Source organism: Halyomorpha halys, unplaced genomic scaffold, assembly GCF_000696795.3.
Source record: "Halyomorpha halys isolate HHAL.00 unplaced genomic scaffold, Hhal_1.1 Scaffold94.1, whole genome shotgun sequence".
NCBI classification, from domain to species: Eukaryota; Metazoa; Arthropoda; class Insecta; order Hemiptera; family Pentatomidae; genus Halyomorpha; species Halyomorpha halys.
Window position 1 is genome coordinate 2,229,790 of NW_027114465.1, and position 15,661 is coordinate 2,245,450.

General features: G+C 28.7%; 1 protein-coding gene across 7 annotated transcripts in view; it reads left to right on the forward strand.

Moving 5' to 3' along the window:
• The window catches only part of mnb (minibrain), a 157,725-nt gene that overhangs the window by 78,006 nt on the left and 64,058 nt on the right, over positions 1 to 15,661 (forward strand). For 3 of the 7 annotated variants that reach the window (XM_067051652.1, XM_014415195.3, XM_014415196.2), the window contains one exon: positions 13,878 to 13,925. The exons of 2 other annotated variants lie outside the window; for them this stretch is intronic. In XM_067051652.1, the coding sequence (XP_066907753.1) occupies positions 13,878 to 13,925 (48 nt within the window). Of the gene's footprint in view, positions 1 to 7,130; positions 7,276 to 13,877; positions 13,926 to 15,661 lie in introns of those variants that run through there. 2 more of the 7 variants (XM_014415198.2, XM_014415201.2) reach the window with 2 other exon arrangements.

A 15,661-nucleotide genomic window follows, 5' to 3' on the forward strand; every position in this document is an offset into this window, starting at 1 on the left:
CCAACAAATCACATTTACTCTTCGTCATAAACCTGCCGACTGCCCTACAGTATACTTTAATAATGTGGCTCTTACCCCTGTAGAACAGATTCGTTATCTTGGACTACACCTTGACAAACGACTAACCTGGAATCCTCACACAAGACTGAAAAGACAGGAAACTGCACGCAGATTCCGACTATTACAACAATTACTAGAAAAACGGTCTAAACTTCCGATTCATTACAAAAGACTGATCTACATGACTGTAATAAGGCCAATCTGGACATATGTAGTTGAGCTTTGGAGCTCCACTAAACCTTCGAATTTCTCTCGTATCCAATCCTTACAATCCAAAATACTTCGTAAAATTCTCAGTGCTCCTTACTTTGTCACAAATAAAATCATCCATAAAGACCTAACTGATCTAGCCCGAACCAGATGTCAATCCTTCCATTATAAACTGGCTAATCCAAACCCACTAGTTTCTAACCTTGCTTCCTCTTCTATTCCTGATAATCCTCCGAGGCGCCTGAAAAGAAGATGGCCACTAGGTCTGCTAATGTAAAAACGTAATTAGAGTGCTACCAACGGGTAGATTCTCTACACGCCTGTATCACTTTGTTGTAAAATTAAATTGAATTTACTGGATGTTCCATTATGTATAGTTGTAAATTTCAATAAAGATATTTTTAAAACTTATCAATTAGTGCTCTTGAATATTAGCTACATTAAATATAATATGACAAGATGGCCTTTGCTTAGTTTTGTTATTACTTATTAATGATTTAATAAAATCACTTATGAACCAATACAGCCTTCTAGTTACTTCATAAGCAAATTTTATATTGATTTTAGGAAGATAGGCCGAAATGGCGGTCAATAAAGGTACAAATTAGTTAACAAACTATTTAATGTTAACAATTTGGTTACAAACTATTTAGTTTGTTTTCTTTTTTATACTTTGAAGCAAACTTCATAGGTTTCATATGAAGATTTTTTTTATTTTTCAATGTATATAGTCAAAATTTAATTTTTAAAATATAAACTGACGAAAAAAATTTTTATTTTATTTTTACCTCATTTATTAAAAAAACTTTAAATTGTTTAACTTCATCTAATGAAGGTAATCCTACACTGTTATAGTATTCCTTAATATCATTTGTTTAATATATTTAAAATCTTTCCCATTTATATGCTTTAGCTAATACATCACGCTGTTTCTGTTTATTGGGTTTGTTTCTTACTGATCCGTTCTTAATTTATTTGCTCCGTTCTAATATCTATAAGTGAATTGAAATTGAACTAGACAAGAATAATTACAAATTTCTCAAAAAAGGGTGCTTTGTGCGAAAACACTGCTTTTTGGGAAACCCTCCGAAGCACATTAAATATTCATATTAATAATTTATATGAGCCAGCCTGTGTAGCGTTATTAAAATTACTATAAAGATTACTAGCAGACGACGACGGTATTAAAATGAGGGTGACAATTCTATGAGATATTAAACGATGATAATGGGGAGTACAAAGGTTTGCTCTTTAAACAATGGTGAATATAGTAATGTCATATCGTGATGTACAGTATGTATATTAATATATCCTGATAGATATAGAAATAGTACTGCATACAAAATATAGATACGCGATGGTGTTTGATTGAAATCATTGGCAATCCAAGAATCTAAGGTTTTTTTTGGTTTTTTTACTCCTTCCAAGGTCAAGTTTTCATTTCGTGGGCCCACCTCTGAAATAGAAGTCGATTCTCCAGGCCGATTCGAGCCGGCACCTCTGCTGTTCCCAGACAGCAAAAACCTACGCCTGAACTCCTTCAGCTACCAGTGGTATGGGTTTTAATCACCCTCCCCTTTCTCAATATAATATTCGTTTATATAATATTAAATTTATCATTTCTTTATTCTCTCTTTCCCTTCCCTAAGTTTTTGTAAGTCTCTTTTAAAAAAAACGTTTAATTGGTAATTTTCTATTAAAAATAGAGAAGGGATAAGAGCTATTCACAAAACCTTAATAATTTAATCTTTATAAGATTTGTCCCTTTTTTTTTTGGACTCATAGGCAGTGGTTATTGTCATTCAAGTTCCAGAGTTAATATTTTTGCTAATGCTGGTCCAATTCGTACGATTTTAGATTTGTTTTGTGGAGAAATTAACTGTCTTTTTAATGAGTCGCTACAATCTTCCAGAAAATCTATAGTTTTCGGGTCCGAATGTTTTTTTTTTTTTTAACCCAATCCTTATGGGCATCTAAAACAAAAGAAGAACTTAGATTAGAAGATAATTCCAATTTATGAGGCATTATCGTTTTTTTTGATACAGCGATCAATTCCTATAAGTAATTCTCTTCTATTCAGAAAAATAAAAAAGGGTTTCTCAGGAAATAAATCATAATATTTATGAAATATACCTGGATCCGAAATCGAAATCTTTGCTAACACGGAGTTAGAAGTAAAAAAATCTATTTTTTTTATTTTGGAGTATTCCTTGCTTTCCAAGGGATAGCTACAATCTTAAAGATATATTCAGTTTTTATATTACTCCAAGAATTTTTTTTTATCTTTTATAAATATTTTTTTAAACCACTTACGTGTCCGAATTCGTTGAAATTTGTTTTTTTTTTTCATATCAACAGCAGAGGAAGAATCTCCAGTAATAATTTAAACTTCAGAAACATGACCGTTTAAACGAGATTTAGGGATCTCGTTCGTAAGGGAAGTTCGTTAGGGAATTCGTACAAACATGTAAACGTTGGTTTTATTGTATAGATTTTTACTTTGTATGTATATATATATATTTTATTATTCTGTAGTAAACCCTACAGAATAGGCGTATATTGTAAGTAAATTGTGTATACACCAAGCAAAAAGCATATATAAATATAGTGTTAGTACAATCTTATGTACAATGCAACGGTGAAAGAAATACAACAGAATATAAAAAAAGAACATAACACAAAACAAGGAGAGGTGAGGTTTTATATTTGTCGCTCTACACATTAACAGTTTGGGTCTATGTTGTCGGTGAAGTTGTTTCTTGTATTTGTTATACAATATTGGTTCGAATAGAGACCATGAGTCACCTTGCAGTAGAGATCATTTCAACAAACTATATCTTTTGTTGTCATATATGTAACAGTCGTATAAAATGTGTTGAAACGTTTGTGCAGTTCTTCCGTCGTACTTACATGCGTCTGTGTTTTGTAAATGAAATCTCTTTAAGTATTGGTTAGTCCGTGTTCTGTAAGGAATTGAGTCAGTTTGTAATGTGTGATTTTGGTTGTGTTATAATTTTGTGAGTTGATGTTCGGAATGTATTTCTGTCGTCCGTTAGTTGACTGTTGCCTTTGTCTGTTCCACTCTTCGACTAAGTCGGTTAGTAAAGATTTTTTAGCGTAAGAAACTGGGACTAAATTATATTCGTAAGGAAGTTGGTTATCACGAGCTGTTGTCTTCGCTTGTGTATCTGCTCTTTGGTTACCGTACAATACCACTGTGTCCTTTTCCCCATAGCAATCTAGTTTTCATGTCCAGGTTTATTATTTCGATATTTAATAATAATATTTTGATAGAGTTGTATTAATAATACAATAATATATAATTGTATTTAATAGCGTTGTTTTAATAATAATATTTTATAATTTTTTTAATATAATTTATAAAATATTATAACTAAAACAGAAATTTAATTAAGGCCATGCTTCTTTTTAAATTAAAAAAAAATCTATTTAAACATATTGATGTTTAATGGCTACTTTTAACTTATTTTTGTATATTTTGTAGTTTAAAATAATAAATTGCAAGCTCACTTATTTGTTGTTGATTAAGGTTGATTTAAGACCTTTAACATTGTTATTGTTTACAACTACGTCAGCGTTTTTCTGCTTCCTTCTTTCTCAGGGTCATGTTACGTTTCAATGCTATTTGAAATGTTATGTCCTTGTAGGAGATGTTTGCTGCATTTCTCAATCAGAAGATAACTAAATAGATACGCTAGTTTTATCGCTGTCGTCCGTCGTTTATAAAACAATCTATGGAACGTGTTAACGATATATTTTTTTAAAACCTAAATAAAAATAAAAATAAATTCAGTCTCGTATCACTTCATAATTGTTTACTTTGTTTTCTCCATTTAAATGAATTGTTAAAATACTTATGAATGTTCAGCTAATGCCATTTTTTCCCTGTTTAATTCGTTTGATATGATGTGTATTATTTTTACTTGGCATTAATTTACTTTACTTTATTATGTTCCTATTTTTTAAATTCATTTATTTATATTCTTCGCTGTTTATATTTTGGTTAATTATTTGTTACAATTTTAGGATACAATGGCACAAATACTACGGGGGAGTATCCCGAAACGTTTTTTAATTTCAAAATATAGAATAGCATATTTTCTAATTGGAAGTTTTCTTCACCTCAACATTTTAAAACACTGATATAATCAACTGCCTAGAAGAGAAAATCCGGACCAAAAAACCTGTTTCAAAACATAGCAAATTTGTATGGCTTTTTTATGATCTTTCTAAGGTGGTATATCAAACATATTTAAATATTTTTCATTTATCTACTGTTCTCTGATAATGATGATAAAAGTTATCACAAAAAAAGTTGATTACTCATCGATGATACTTGCAATGACAGTCTATTTTTCACATGTAGTCGATGTAGTCTACAAATGCGAGGTCCATCGCAATTCGATGGCGTGTTGTTATATTATATGAATTACGTTAAGACATAAAATAGGTTTTTTAATATAATTTTTATTATATCATCCTGTTCTCTTAATATTATTAATGAGTTATTAGTTGACCGGGACCGTAAGATATATTATCTGTTATCTTCATATGTTATTCAGTACTTATATTTAATTATTTATGGTTGTCATTTTATTTTTGTTTTTAGCCCTGCTGAAGGTCTGAAATTTTGGCCGAAACGTTGGCATTAATTAATTCTTAATTATTTGTGTTCTCCACTGACCGCAACCCCAACCATCTCCACATAGTTAGTTGCTTTTAAGTTTATAGTAAGTCTAGGGCTAGATAAATCAGTTTTCTTAAAATTAATTCCATCTAACTTGGAACTATTTTGAACTTACATTTTCGAAACTCCAAACTTCATACATCTGTTTACACCTGATTAGCAATTTAATGAAGTATAAGATAGGACTAGAAAAATAAATGTGGTCCATCTGGTTAGATAGGCCACCGTGTTGTTAAAAATTAATAAAGTACAATATGTTTACAACACAATATTTATATTATACTATAATTAGTCTTGAAGTATGGTCATTAACCACCTGCATCTGTTGTTCTTTAGGCTCCAATTTGGTTTGTTGAAGTCTATAAGTGGTTATTCCATACCGATTAACCTGTATTATGCATCAGACTCCTGCCCTAATAGATTTTTCAAAAATTTAAAATCTCTAAAAAATAAAAATGCCTAGTGGATAGACATAAAAATACAGTTTACAAACATTTAAAATACATATTTTTTCTCATATCTTGTTTATCCAACATTGTCCTGGTCCCGCCGTGAGTGGATGTGCGAGGTTCTATTGTAGTAACCAGTCTCATGGGATTCCTTTCTCTAGGTCGCGCTACGTTTCTTTCCTGCTTTGTTCAAACATAAACAAAGCAGTGAAGACCTCACGTAGATAACAGCGACTTAAGTTTTACTCTAAGCCTTAAAATGTTATTTGTTTACCTAAATGTGTACATGCGTTGATAATGTTTAAGTATAAATTGTTGAATTCACAATTTTGAGTTTATCCTTATTTTCCCAGTTTGCTATTTCTTAATGTAAAATAATTTATACATAAATTTCACCTGATATTCTTAAAGTTGAATAAAATTTAAATTAATGATAAAGGTTTCCACGTTTTTTTTTTGTTTTTTTTTAAATTTAAATAAGAACTAATAACTATTTATTTATGAGTTTTTTCATTTCAATTGACGACTCAAAATATTACTTCATTGCTAAATAAATCTATAAATTATACATTTATAAATAATAATTGATTTTCAATTATTATGTAATTTAAGAATTGATCTTATCCATTGTTTATTGTGTTAGTCTACTAGTACTCTTCTCCAACTTTTTAAAAATATTTTAATCCAAATTAATTTTTAATTTAGATTATTGTTTGTCTATCCAAATATAGTTTATTTAATTTTTTTCTGAGAACAAATACATGGTTTAATCCTTTTTTTTCTTTATCAAATTATTAAAATATTTTATACATTAAGTACTTTATATGGAGTAATGTGTAATAAAGAACCTATTGTAAGCTATCATTTATATTTACAGTATAGAAAATATTTTATTTAATTATACCTGAAAATTATAATTCTTAAATTAATAAAAATATTTAATCAGTGAAGTAGAGTAAATTTTTGTAAATTCTTCATTTTTAAAAACGAGACTCATACCTCTCAAGGGTCAGGACATTGGCTCTGTTAAGAATAAAAATAAAGCTGTTATCATTATTATTAGTATGATTACGTCTAAAAAAAAAAGTTCAAAATTAGCACTATTTTGAAACTTCTATTAATGTCTACCTTATATACATGCAATTTTATTATATAATAATTAAAACAAAATTATTTAAAAAAAAAAAAGTATTCATTGATTATTTAGATATTTCTTTTTTAAGAGACACTGCTAGTTTCTCGTTTTTGTTATTGTGTTGTAAATAAGTATTAAATCTTATGTCCATATATAAAATTTTGGATTGATTATTTAAGAACTGCTCATATCCTGAAAATATAGATTTCAATAAATTTTTAAAGGGTTTTGTTTTCTGCCAAAATTACTATCACATTTTTGTACATAAATACTCATACATTGTTGCTTCTAATATACAGATATTCTACTTCTTTATGAAATAGTTATTGTTTGCCATAAATAAATAACCTTTATATACTGAAGGATTCATGTAAAAATTCAATATCATCAAGAAATAACATATATAGAATCAAAGTACTTACCACTGCCCAAACAAACTTTTGAAATTAAGTTAGGTACGAAAAATAAGCATTTGTTATCATGTTCTTTGTTTATAAATTGCTTATCATAATTTGTTGATAGTGGAATGACCGTTGCCTTCCTCAGTCCTTTACCTAACTTCGTGGAGTTAAGTTGATTTTGAATGTGTTTAAATATCGAATACTGAATTCCTAATATGTGTGGTGCTGTTTCACCGTATACCGTCCGCCCTAGAAATGCTAGGAGGTCGTCGGGTGCTACAATCCAGATTACCATTGAATTTGAACTCAAAGGTTATTGATAGCTTTATGCACTTAATACATTGGATACTAAAAATATTAATTTTCTCTGAATTATGCTTAAACTTCCCCTTCTGAAATATCTTAACATATATCTTGATGAAAAAATAAAAAATCAACTCATTTTTACAGACTTTTTTTGATTTTCAGACTTGTTATAAAAGTTTTAAAATAATATTTTTTTGCTCTCCGATTTCTGAAGAGTAAAACAGAATGATAAGTAAATTTTTTTGACATTGAGTAAACTTTATCAACTTCATTAAAGAAAACCTACAAAACGTCTTAAATGTTTTTATATAAAACAACAAATTAGTATTTTATGGCTTAATGTTTGCGATTTTTTAAATGTTGAAGGTGCTATAAATACTTTAGAAGATATAACAACTTAAGAAAGTCCGTTTTGATAATAAAAAAAATAAAAATATGTAAAAAAAAAAGTATTTTGAAAAAATGGTCAATTTGATAATATTTGATGTTTTGAATTTTGTACATTATGCATGATGAATGTACATACGATGTGGTGCATTTAAATACTTGCATTTATTAGTTATTCTGTATGTATAATCCGACGACCTAAGTTTTCTTCCGTTTACGTTGTTCATGCCGTATTAAAAATTACCAATTTTTCGTTGCCTTACGTTTCTATCAACTTCAATTTGGCATTTTGCATCATCAATTTCAATGATTGCATTTTTAATTGAACCACGGCAGAAAATACGAGGTCTGTGACACGCAACGTAATTTTTCATTTGATGTACGTTGTGTGTTCGCCTCCTTTACGGTCTTGTTTAATTCTTCATCAACTGAATATTATTTTTTATTAATTGATCTCAACGTTTTTTATGATAAATTTAAAATTTTTAATGGAATGAATTTCAGGTTGAAAAATAATCAAAATATTACACTCTACATATATGAACAGCATTTCCCAGCTGTTGCCATTGCAGTTGATAAGATTGCTATGATACGACAGACCACTGTCATGATTTATACATGTTTTGATGTGATAGTAGCTATACTCATATTTCATGCACTATCTACTGTCATACTGTTCACATCGTGGGATTTTTTGTGCAACAATCCACTGTCACTGCGTATACTTGTCATAGTTGTTTTTAAGGCATTACATATACTATCAACTATTTCCTTAGTACTGTCATGTTTACACATAGTCACAGCCAGTTTGACAAAACGTTTATTCCCGTCAGAAAACTCGAATTTGAAATTTTTCAAGATTACAATACTTTCACTTATTTTATATGTAGGTTAACGAAAGTAAAAATTAAAAAGTGAGGATGGTATAATACCTATGTTGTAGCCAAACATTTTTTTTTATTTGTGTTAATTATTATTGATTTTTATTATTGTAATTAATAATATCAACTGACTTCTACGTATAGTGAAAGAAACTACGCCGCCGGTAGCTGTTGCTGGGAAGAAGCTGAGTTTCCTTGGCACACTTTCTCTGCAGCTGGTGGGACCGCTCCCTCCCTAACTGTGTATTTAGTGCTAAGGTTGCAGAATGTCGGAATTCTCTTTTATTTAGGACTGTATTTTTCTATAAATAGGTTTTGAAAATATTAATTTAGTATTATTAGATAGTTTTTACAACTTGTCAAAATTAAAAAAAAATTACTTCGTTATTTTCATTCTCGACTCCATACTCTAAATTAATTCCGAAGAAGTAATTGTTGTAATTTGTAATCTTTTTTTATTTTTCTACTGCTATTGTCTTTAAAAATTTTGTAATCTTTTCAAATCTTCCTTATTCCGGTAAGTATCAAAATTAGAATGGGGGAGATCTTGGATAAATATTTTTTTTTTTTGTAAATTTGTCAAGGATGAAGACCTCTTGTTATTACGAGAATCGATCTATAAACCGTGGCACGGTAGATTCTTCATTAAAACGGATGTTCCTCAAAGCTACCTAAAAATCTGCTGCCCTAAAACTGAGAATAATTGCTTAACTACGACTCTCCAAGAAATATGGAATTACTCTAAGTGTCGGTCCACACAAATATACTTTGGGCCCACAAGCTTTGTTGTCCAGCTTGTGCTGGAACGGCACTGGAGGATTGTTTCCATTTTTTTACAAATTGCCCCGCGTATCATGAGAACAGAATCCGTATCATGCCGAACTGAGCAATATAAACCAAAATCAGTTCTAGGAATTTCTGTCTACCCTCAGGATTGAATCTTAACCTTTTTTGTATATGTAGCACAAAACCCTTTTGCTTAGAGCTACCAATAGGAGGTATATATAGTTTTTGTTTTGTTTTTTTAATATTATTAAATATGACGTGACGTTTTTGTTTTATTCTAACGGATGTAGATACCCCAGCTTGGGTTTATTGTTGGTTATTAGTTTATATATTATATTGTATATTATAACGATTTTTAACTCACCATTTTTGTAAAATTACTACAAGGACTATTTGTTCTATTTATTTCACAGGTTAACTCTATTTGTACGGGGGTTGCCCCATAAATAAATTATTATTATTATTAACTTTTTTTTGGCAATATGTCCGTGTGTGCCATGGTTTAGTTATGACTTGAACGTCTGGGCCGATTTGTTGCAGCTATTTTTTTTTTTGTTGCGGACACCTATTCATATATAATTTACTTTGACAGTATAAAAAGTTTTTTCTATCAAAATCGTTGATCCCCATAACAAAATAGTGCATCAGCGATCATTATCAATTTTGGATATTTCAACTTTATAAAAGAATTGTAAATTTTAAGACGGGTATTGCAGACGTAGGGTTGTCATTACTTATTAAGATAGGAAGGACGTATGATCAATAAGCGACACAAACTTAACGCCTTCTATCCATTGATTCCCAACTAAATTCCAAGGTTTGAAGCCTAGAATACATTGGTTTACGTTAAGGCCCGAAGTCGTTATTAATTTTTTTACTGTAAACTTCACAATTCCTGTTACTGCATTATTTTTATTTTTAAAAAAGAAGAGATAAATGGTTTAAATATGTAAAAAAAAACTTATTTTTCTCCCTTAATAATGCTACCAAGAAAAAAGTTGTTTTCAGGTTTCTAAGAATCAAACTGTAAGATTAATACATTTTGCTTATTGACCACAGATATATTAATCGCAAGTACATGGTACAACAAAACATTTAATGTCATGCAATTAAAAAGTTACTTTCCTTTTCATCGGCTCAATTATTTTATAAATTTGACAATAAATAATTGAGCATTTCAAAGAAATGCTCAATTATTTTATAAATTTGACAATAAATAATTGAGCATTTCAAAGAAATGCTCAATTATTTTATAAATTATCTATTAAATAAGTGAATATATACATGAAATATTGCAACCGAAAACTTCACTTGTCGAAATATGGAAAAAATATGTTATGCATTACGCACGAGATCACACTTTAAAAAAAAAAAAAAAGATAGTACTGTATATTAGTGACTATGAATATTTACATTTTTCGTAATAGTTTTTAAAGTGAAAATTCTTTAAAGGTGTTACACAACTAAAAAAATTCAGTATTAAATTAATTTCGTGACGGTGACGCGAGGACGAAACAGAAGTAGTGGGGGGTGGTTAATTACAACAAGAAAATTTTTAAATTGTAATAGGAGAGTAGGAGGTTAGTTGTAATGCTTACAATCCCAGTATTGCCGGTCCGATAGAGTGAGCTCCTGTTATATTATATAAATATGAGCGCCTATTACAAAATAAAAGTTTCTTGCTAGAATTGACTTAAGAAATAGCTGTTCTATTCTAATAATTATTATTGCTCTTGAACTAATATTTTTCCCCTTAAGCTATTGAAGGGAACGTTTAATCAGTATCAACTAAATTTTAATAAATTATTTATTCCCAGTAGTTTTTTTTCTGTCATTATTTTTTATTTTATGGTCGAATTTGATTATTTTCTCATAATATATATTATTTAAGAAATTTTTAAGCCATGTACACTGTTTGAAAAGATAAATTGTGTGACAAAGTGAAATTCAGGCTAATTTTTCTTGTTATATGACTAATTAAAATGTTAGAATTCAATTATTTCCGTCATTTTGAATAATATATATTAATAGTAATAAAAACTACACCTGTAAGAAATATGGTAAATATACATATATTTGTAATGTATTTAGTTGTTTAACCAGTACTGTCCTTTACATTAGTATATACTCGGTTCAGGATTTGGTTTAGGATATATTGACCATTAAATTAAATCTGTACTGCTACAATCCATGAAGGGACAGAGGAGCAGTACTTTGTAGGGAAGTACTGTTACTAGACCAACGGTTGTGCAAGGAGGTGTTTTGATCATAAGAGGTCTTTAGAGGTAGTAGTCCATTTCTTTACCAATGGGCTACCCACTCCCACTACCCGTGACTATTACCATGTAAAAATCTCGTAGCCCCATTTATTTCCTATAAAAGACATTATAATATTTCCCAATAGTTTTTAGTATAAAATGTAATACATTTGACCTCCATTCATTCATCTGGTTTAAACGTATTTTGGAAATCCAGATAAATGTCATTTTATTATAAAATATCTCTTCTAGGAAATATGTACGTACGTTAAAAAAAAAAAAAAAAAAAATACACAGAGCTTGACGAATAAATAACAGACGAAAATAGGTAAAGTTTTCAACATTTATGTTTTCTTTGGTTCAATGTCATGAGCAGATGAATGACATTCAATTAAAATACTAACCACAGTTCTTATTCTTTGGTCTCCTATGAACTGAAAACTGAAAGGAGAAAGAGCTTTTTTATGTGAATATGGGAATCAGCTTTCCCTAGTTTTGCTAGGGGAAAAATCTGTTATAGAAGAAAACGTTATATGAATCACATTTTTTTTTTTCCCGAAACCTCTTTATTTTTCATTCAAATGCAACATACAATAATATATAATACATAGGTATATATATATACAAAATACAAATTATATCTTTCCTTGTCGTATGGCATTATAAGAATAATATGTATAATATGAATCACATAAATTTTTTTATTTTTTTTTTATTCGGATTTCCACTTTTGGTATCTGTGGGTATATCACTTCCCAATATACATGCAGATGTAAAATTTTCATTTTTACAAATAATTGTAATTATTTCATTTTTTTTTTATTTTTTTTTTTTTTTGTTTTGTTACAGTTATGACAATTTTGTCTTCCTTCTAGATATTGGTTGGCTTGCATAATGATTATAACTTCGGTCCTCCATTATTGTTTATTAATGCATAATCTTATTCTAACATTTTTATTATATTTTAATAATTGCATAATTTTTATAACGTCGTCCAATAGCAATATTGTTTATTATTATATAATCTTATTTTAATATGTTAATTAGTTGTCTTGGTACCAAAGGATAGGAGTGTGAATACACAATCCTGTTAGTTAATTCAAAATTTATACAGGATATTGTCGGAGATAGGGGGAATAGTTTTGTGCGATAGAGATGGTTAGAGGGAGAGCGTAGAGAACTAGAGTGAGAGGGCTAGATAGATTCCAGGCGGTCCCTAGAGGGCCTTCACCCCTAGCGTATCGGTCGCCCCTCTCCCGCTTCTAGTAGCGAAAAATTTTATTTATTGTTGGAATAGAGTATTCTAATGTATTTATAAATTAGCATTATTTTAGATTAATTTTTAAATGTTTTATCAGGAGTTCTCTTCGGGCAATAAACATTTAAAAAATATCAATATAAAAAATCAAAATATAAAAATCTAAAAAATACTCCTTGTTTACTTATCATTGTTTACTGATGTAGTCAGTCAAAAGAAATAATATAAAAACTGTATGTTCAGACGTTCTGCCTTCACTCCTTCATTTTAACATCTTTTTAAGCCATAATTTAAGGTACTCCCACAAATCAGTGAAGAAATACTACGTCACTAAGTTAGTATGAATTTTTGCAGCTAGAAATTATGACTTTTCCAGTCTGAAATTATGACCCGTCTATGTAACTTATCAAAAATTTCTTATGAAGTTGTGCAGTTTCGTAAAAGTAGATATAATTTGAGTCAGATCCATTTCTGAACGCATAGCCATCTGATTTTTCCTATGAAGTATTTTTCATCTTTTGTTCCTCCGTCTAAAGATTTCAGCATAAAGCTATTAGTTAGGTCTATTGAATATACCTTAATCCAAAATACCACATTCCAGACTAGGAATACAGAATTTCCTATGATATGGTAGTTTATATCATAAATTTTTTTTATGTTTGTAAACGCAGCTAGGTTATCTAGAACTTGCAAAAGACAGGTATCAATCAGCTTTCTCCTCACATTATTTTGAGTTTTACTTCATTCATTCCGGATATAGGACATGAAAATAAAGTGTATATTATTGTTTAAGTACTAAATATAATTTTTTTGTTTTTATACATCAATTAACTATTTTCGTTTAATATATGTGGATATATGAATGAATACACACACACTCATAGACATAATAGAAGGTGTACTTTTTTTTCTCGTAATTTGAAATTTTCACTTGAAAAACACCAGGTCTAGTGAAATATAAAAATTTCCCATTATTATGGCATTTACTATATATTTTTTAAAATTTTAAATGTTTCTAAATTATAATTTTTTTTTCAGGTGAGTATTCGTGCCGAATCGAAGATGTTTCCCATCATTCCAATAAATGTAAGTTAATCATAGATAATTCTTGTTCTTATGCTTGTTGTGGTGTCCATACTAATACAGCTTATTAGACTGCATGAGTTTAGTGAACTAAATTAATTCACTTATACTAATGTGTTAGAATAATGGTTTATTTTTTCTATAATTTATAAATATATTACAATTAATCTATATGATATTTAATATAAGAAATATATATCTGTAGAATCAATCGTTTGCGTTATGACCATTACTTTTATGTCTGTCATCCATTCGAATTAGTAAAATCCCCCACCATTAATATTTACTGGAGTGTCATAATCTGTCGATGATACATAAAGAAATTTTTATATTTATCAATTACTGTTGAAATATTTTATTTTTATCGATGTTTTTTAAAATCTTGTATAGACGTCTTTCAACAATGATATCAAGAACTGAGTTCTCTATTGATTCGGTTTAAAAATTACCTTTTTAATTTGACTTACCTACATACGGAATATATAGTAAGGGGGAAAGTATTATGATAGTAAAAAAATTCGAATTTAAGTTTTCTGCGGAAATGAATATTTTGATTTCAAACGAAAAGTTGTACAAGACTGAAAATTCATATTTAAGGCGGAAAAATTCCTGGGATATGACACCAATTTTTTCCCCAATAAAATCGACTGACCGCGGAAGTGCCACTTTATGAAATCGATTTTTTTTCCAAAAAAGTCTTTACGATTTCGTTATATTTTGTTAAACTACTGTATTCTTGGCAGAAAAAGAGTTACTAATTATTTCCATTTCGAGAACTCTAAATATACATTTTTATAGAAAACTAAAAATGGTTTGTTCAAAATTCTCTCCTCTTCTTGTCATAGATTTTTTTTTTTTTTCAAAATGACAAAAAATCTATCCGGTAACCTAGTAAAAACATGAGGACGTAAGTAGAGTGGTAAGTGAAGAACACAAATAAATTAAACATATGTATTAGTACCAATATTTCGACCAGAATTTCAGGCCTTTATCAGAGCAAAGAACAAAATAAAAACCATAATAAATAAAAGAAAGTACAGAATAACAAGAAAATAAGAAGATAATATCGTTACTGCAATAGAATCAGAAGAAAACGTATGGTATAAGTAAATTATTATAATAAAATAAAAGCAGTAACAGAATATAGTAATATTAAAATTATGAAAGAGGAAAAAAAAAGAAATTAACAAAATGAAAATTAAAGTTTTAAAAAACGAGAAAATAAAAAACATTTTTTCTCACTTTACTGACCGCACCACCAACCATCTTCTTGTAAGGAAAAAATGTTTCTTGAAAAATATTGAACCCGAGTTTTCAACGGATAATTGTTTTATGTTTTTATGTTCAAATCACCATCAAAATGGTTATCTGTTTACACAAATGTTTTTGTCTGATCTATCTATTTAATTATATTTGAATTAGTAGCAGATATTATTATAGTAAAAAAACGCTCGAAGCCCCTATTCGATAATCATGTTTTAACATTTACTGAAAGAGTTTGGAATTACTTGCTAAAAAATTTAAGTACAAGATTAAAAAATCAAATACAAAAATTAAGAAAGAAAAGTAAAATGAAAAATAGGAAACTCTTATTGTACAAAAGAAAAAAAAAGAAAATGTAACTAATTTCAAAAAAGACAACTTGTTATAAATTTCAATTATACAGGGATAATAAAATAGTAATATTTTCAAATATAATATACTAAAAATACAATCTGCATACATTTCTATAGATAAAA